The sequence below is a fragment of the Octopus bimaculoides genome, chromosome 24, assembly GCF_001194135.2.
Source record: "Octopus bimaculoides isolate UCB-OBI-ISO-001 chromosome 24, ASM119413v2, whole genome shotgun sequence".
NCBI classification, from domain to species: Eukaryota; Metazoa; Mollusca; class Cephalopoda; order Octopoda; family Octopodidae; genus Octopus; species Octopus bimaculoides.
In genome coordinates this window covers 8323869-8329489 of record NC_069004.1, presented here as the reverse complement: position 1 = coordinate 8329489, position 5621 = coordinate 8323869, and the positions used below count along the sequence as shown (strand labels likewise).

General features: G+C 35.4%; 2 protein-coding genes across 4 annotated transcripts in view; both read left to right on the top strand.

The window, feature by feature from the left end:
- LOC106880119 (zinc finger protein 208) overlaps positions 1-5621 on the top strand; it is a 27675-nt gene that overhangs the window by 8582 nt on the left and 13472 nt on the right. The window contains exon 2 of one of the 3 annotated variants that reach the window (XM_014929939.1): positions 1827-2322. The exons of the other annotated variants lie outside the window; for them this stretch is intronic. Coding sequence (XP_014785425.1) covers positions 1827-1856 — 30 coding nt within the window. The 3' untranslated portion in view covers positions 1857-2322. Of the gene's footprint in view, positions 1-1826; positions 2323-5621 lie in introns of those variants that run through there. 3 annotated transcript variants of the gene reach the window in all.
- LOC128250728 (zinc finger protein 271-like) lies at positions 7-2322 on the top strand. Its single transcript, XM_052976537.1, has one exon. It carries the CDS (start codon positions 8-10, stop codon positions 1832-1834), a length of 1827 nt encoding a protein of 608 aa, XP_052832497.1. The 5' UTR covers position 7; the 3' UTR covers positions 1835-2322.

Sequence of the window (5621 nt, the reverse complement as noted above, 5' to 3'; positions counted from 1 at the left end):
TAGAAGTATGGATTTGCCTGAAGAATTGTCAAAAGAGACAGGGGAATCCTCCTACCACTGTGATATCTGTAAAAAGTCATTCTCTCTGAAAAGCAAGCTTACTACTCATAAATGTATTAATACAAGTAAGATACCAGAGAAACGGTATCATTGTGATATCTGTGGTAAATCATACAATGTAAAAATTTACTTAACTGAACATAGATATCTCCATACAGGAGAGAAGCCACACAACTGTGATATCTGTGGTAAATCATTTGCTCGAATACGTACGTTAATTACTCACAAACATCTCCATACTGGAGAGAGACCTCACAGCTGTGATATCTGCGGTAAATCATTCTCTCTAAGAAACCACTTAGCTGAACACACACGTACTCATACAGGTGAAAAACCTCATCACTGTAATATCTGTGGTAAATCATTCTCTTTAAGTAGTCACTTAGCTGAGCACACACGTATTCATACAGGTGAAAAACCACATCACTGTAATATCTGTGGAAAATCATTCTCTCATGCTTATCGCCTAACCCGACACATACGTAGCCACACAGGAGAGAAACCACACAACTGTGATATCTGCGGTAAATCATTCTCTCGATTACACACTTTAATTACTCACACATACTTCCATACTGGAGAAAAACCATATCAATGTGACATCTGTGGTAAATCATTCTCTGAAAAAGGTAATTTAACTAAACACAAATACATTCATACAGGAGAGAAACCATTCCATTGTGATGTCTGTGGGAAATCGTTCTCTAGCAGTCAGGGTCTAACAAAGCATACACGTCTTCATACTGGTGAGAAACCATATCACTGCGAGATCTGTGGTAAATCATTCACTCAAACATGCCAATTAACATTACACAAAAGACGCATGCATACGGGAGAGAAACCCTATCCCTGCGATATCTGTGGTAAGTCATTCACTGTTGGAAGTGCAGTAACTGCTCACAAACGTATTCATACAGGGGAAAGGCCATATGACTGTGATATCTGTGGTAAATCATTCATTGCTAGAAGTGGATTAACTGTTCACAAGCGTATTCATACAGGAGAAAAACCATATCAGTGTGATATTTGTGTTAAGTCATTCAGTGTTGCTAGTGAATTAACTAAACACAAACGTACTCACACAGGAGAGAAACCATATCCCTGTGATATCTGTGGTAAATCATTCAGTGTTGCTAGTAGATTAACTGCTCACAAACGTATTCATACAGGAGAAAGGCCATATCATTGTAGTCTCTGTGGCCAATCCTTCTCTCAAAATTATAGCTTAACTAGACACATGCGCTTTCATATAGGTGATATGCTATATCCCTGTGATATCTGTGGTAAATCGTTCTCAGAAAAACATCACTTAACTAAACATAAATACACTCATACAGGAGAGAAACCATATGATTGTAACATCTGTGGTAAGTCTTTCTCTCAGGCAGGTCATTTAACTGTTCATAGTCGTACTCACACAGGTGAGAAACCATATCACTGTGAGACGTGTGATAAATCATTTTCTCAAACATCACATTTAGTAATTCATAGTCGTATTCATACAGGAGATAGACCCTACAAGTGTGAAATTTGTGGTAAATCTTTCTCCCAAAATAGTGATTTAACTAAGCACAAACGCATTCATACAGGAGAAAAGCCATATCAGTGTAATATATGTGGTAAATCATTCTGTTTAAGTACTGCTTTAAGTAGTCACAAATACATTCATACAGGAGAAAAACCATATCACTGTGATATCTGTGGCAAATCATTTTCTCAAAATTCTGCTTTAACCAAACACAAGTGTATTTGTTCTAATGAAAAAGTTTTATAACAGTGATATCTGTAATAAATAACTCATCAACTCAAAAACGTCCTTTGTGAAGTGAGTGACAAACGGACAGATACATCAGCACTCAAAAGTTGCCAGCAACATGACAGCCTCTCTAGTGCTGGCTCCAAAGTAAAAGACATCCAATATACTGTGAAATTGATGGTGATATGTAAGGCAGCCAGCCACAAAAACCATATTCCCTAAAGCAAACCATACATATGACTTGTTTAAGACATGAAGTAGAGCTTTTTTCATTTTTGTTTTCACTTTGATAGTAACAAACATATTCACACAAGTGTTGAATCAATTTAATTACGATATCTGTGGTAAATTATTCTCTCATGGAAATACCTTAACTACTCACAGGTATGATTGTGCAGGTGAGAAACCATTTCACTCCAATATCAGTGGCAAGTCATTCTCGTATGGATAGAAATAACTTAACTCATCTGAAACATTTTTACAAAATAAAAACCATGATGCTTTTATATTGTTGTTTGTTCCTTCTTGAGCCATGCCTGGTTTCATTGGCATATAGTATCCCCACCTAGATAGGACGCCAGTCTATCACAGGTGAGCTGCTAGATGCAGGAGGAAAGAGTGAGAGAAAGTTGTGGTGAAAGAGTCTGCAGAAGTTTGCCCCTACCTTCTGCTTAGGTGTTTTGCTCATAACCATACACATCGCGTGCTCTGAGATTCGAACCTGCAATGTCTTGATCATGAGTTCGCTGCTCTAACCATTAGGCCATGTGCCTCCATGCTCTTATATTAATGGTAAATAATTCTCATGGGAAAAGTTTTTACTAATTGTAAATGTATTCACCCAGGAGGAAAGTCATGTTCTTTTTAATATCTAGTTTTTTGTACTTGCATAGGTCAGATAAGTGTATGGTGCGACAAAGTTTCCAATCATTAGATGTCCTTCTTATCTCCAACCCCACCTTGTTTCTAAGTCGGGTAATAAACTTCCAGTCTATCAAACAATGGACATCCCAAACATGTTTTACATAAAGAACTGGAAACAAATACCCCTGAACAGTTCTTTTATTTACAATTGGTACATGAAGGTAATGTAAAAATCCCTCACACACATATACGATGGGTGTTTCTCTGTGTCAGTCTGGTAATTTCACTCACGGGGCTTTGATCAGCCCTGGGCCATAATAGAAGGCACTTGGCTAAGATGCCAGAAAGTGTGACTGAAACTGAGACCATGTGGTTGGTAAGCAAACTTCTTAATCATATAACCATAGTTCCATGGTTGTGTATTTGTGTGTATATCATTGTCATCATCATTTAGCATCTGTTTTCCATGCTGGCATGGGTTGGACAGTTTGATGGCAGCTGAAGAGCTGCCAGTGCTCCATGTCTGTTTTGGCATGATTTCTATGGTTGAATGCCTTTCTTCATGCCAACCACTTTGTAATATATTATTCTGCTTAAATAAAGGCTTCTCCAAAGTAGGTGGTCTATATAGGGATGGTGCACTTTTCACCTTTCTTAACCCGCTCCAATCTAGAGATAGAAAAATATAGGAAGAAATTATTTAAACATAGGGCTTTCTATATTCAAAGAAGAGGAACATAACTCAATAAACTTCCTAGATGTTACATTAGATTTAAGAACAGGAATATAAAAGCCATATCAGAAACCAAATAAAAACCTTAGTTACATAGAGAAAAATACTAATCATCCTAAATGGAGAACCTTGGTGCAAGCTCACTTTTTGTCAAGGATTGCTAATCATTTGAGGATAGAGAAAAAATAACTAGTACTAGCCTAAGTAAGCTAATTTGGTTGTTTAAAGATTAAAGACAAGATCTATTCAATTGATTGGGAAATAATTAGTACCAGTATGCTTTATAGAAAAGCTGGAAAGAGATGTGACTTCTACTTATTCTGGTTACTATGGTTTCAAAACTCCTTCTTCCACTGCTGATCAAGTTTACCTCAGATAATATCAACCACTTGTAATATGATGATTTTTTTTTTAATAAATGGAAGGGTATGTTAGTCATAATTAAACAGTAGCTTGTAGATATTATTAGTACAATAAAAGAAAAGAAATATATTTATTACTAAAAATCTAGAAAATAAAAGATCATAAACATTGAGAAAAACATAATAATAACAAGCTTAAACGTAAATAAAAGTATTTAGAGATAATATTTATGAAATATTGTGTCACTCTTAATTCTATCTCCAAGCAGTGCTTATTAAACATTTCTTGGTGAGCATGTTCTTTCACCTAAAATTTGCACTCAACCTAAGTTTGTCAAAAAAAAAAAAAAAATCGGAAGGAGCAGGGAAAAATATTTCATTCACGAAAGAGAAGGTAGGTTTGCTCAGTGGTTTATCATCAGAATTTGCGTCTATTAATACTGCCACGTCTTATTCATATTTTAGAGATTAAAATAATTTGTTGAAAATGTTTCGTACCTCTTGTGACCTTATGACATATCCAAGGGAACGTTACCATTGAGTTCGGTATATTTTAGACCGAAAGTGCGGCTGGAGACATTAAGCCAGCTTCACTTACGATTTTATTGTTGAGCTTGTTAGGAACTCAACGTCGCTGAGGATTGAAACCTTGGTCAATCTCATTCCAGCATTTGAGATATTTACTGTGGTAGTTTGGTGAAAACGCATAACACATTGATTCATTGTTTACATCTGCCGATGGTAAGTTTAAAGAAGTTTGATTTCATGCTGTAGTAATGTATTTAAATAATAGAATTGTGTTCCACTTGTCTGATCATGGTAATTGTATAAATGTGGAAATATATAACGGCATTGGTAAAAGATATTTTCTTCAAGAATACAGTAATTATATTGAACTGAAAATATTTCCCTATTCTTTTCTATGGATGATAAAACTTCCACCATAGCTACAGATATGTACCTCACCCTCACGACTTTGTTGCCTCATAACTTCCAGAAAAATAGATACTTTTTCACGAATTCTTGATTTGGCTGTTGTTTCCAAGACCACTCCTTGTTTTCACTCTCACGTATATTGATGTTTATTTGCAATATTTTTCTCCCATAAAACACATTTTTTGGAATGATGATGTCGAAGAAATACGCCGTGGTCCACTGATAGGATATAATTTTTAAAAAAAGGCAATATCTCAATCAAGCGAAGTCATGTGTGTAAGACTAAACATTTTCTAACAGAAAAGTATTCTATTAAAATGAATCATCTTTTACATACCTCTTCTTTTTTATTTATTTTAAATGACTTGATAAATGCCAGCAGTGACCCCAGTCCCTCCGATATGTTCAATTATAAACAGAAAGAATTGGGTCGGGGAGTGGTTTTGAAAAAAAATCATACATTTTCAACTTAATTTTATAGCATAAATTGTTCATGGGGAGAAAAATATTGAGAAACATCAATACATGCAAGAGTGAGAAAGAAACGAGGAGGGTTGTCTTGGGATGTGCTAGAAACAACAGCCAAATCTCACTAAGATCACACTTTTTCCTCTGAAAATATTTACAATTTTTTTTTTACCGTGGTTTTTAAGTGCCAAAGAAAATTGGCCAAAATCGGTCTGGAGTGTGATGGTGAGAGAGGGGAGGTGTAAAAAAAATTAATTTTCAAAACTTTTTCCATAAAAAGATACTCTTCTCCACCTATCATTTCCAAGGTTATTGTGAAAAGAAATTGGAAAAATCCCTGTCAAAACAAGGAAAGTTCGACTTAAGTGGTCTTCTTGATCTAAAGCCCCTTTCCCCATCTTGGAAAAAATTTTCCCTCAAATTTCTTTATAATCTGTGTCAT

Excerpts from the sequence above, each read along its gene's own strand:
- LOC128250728 (XM_052976537.1), top strand. The coding sequence starts at position 8 with ATGGATTTGCCTGAAGAATTGTCAAAAGAGACAGGGGAATCCTCCTAC.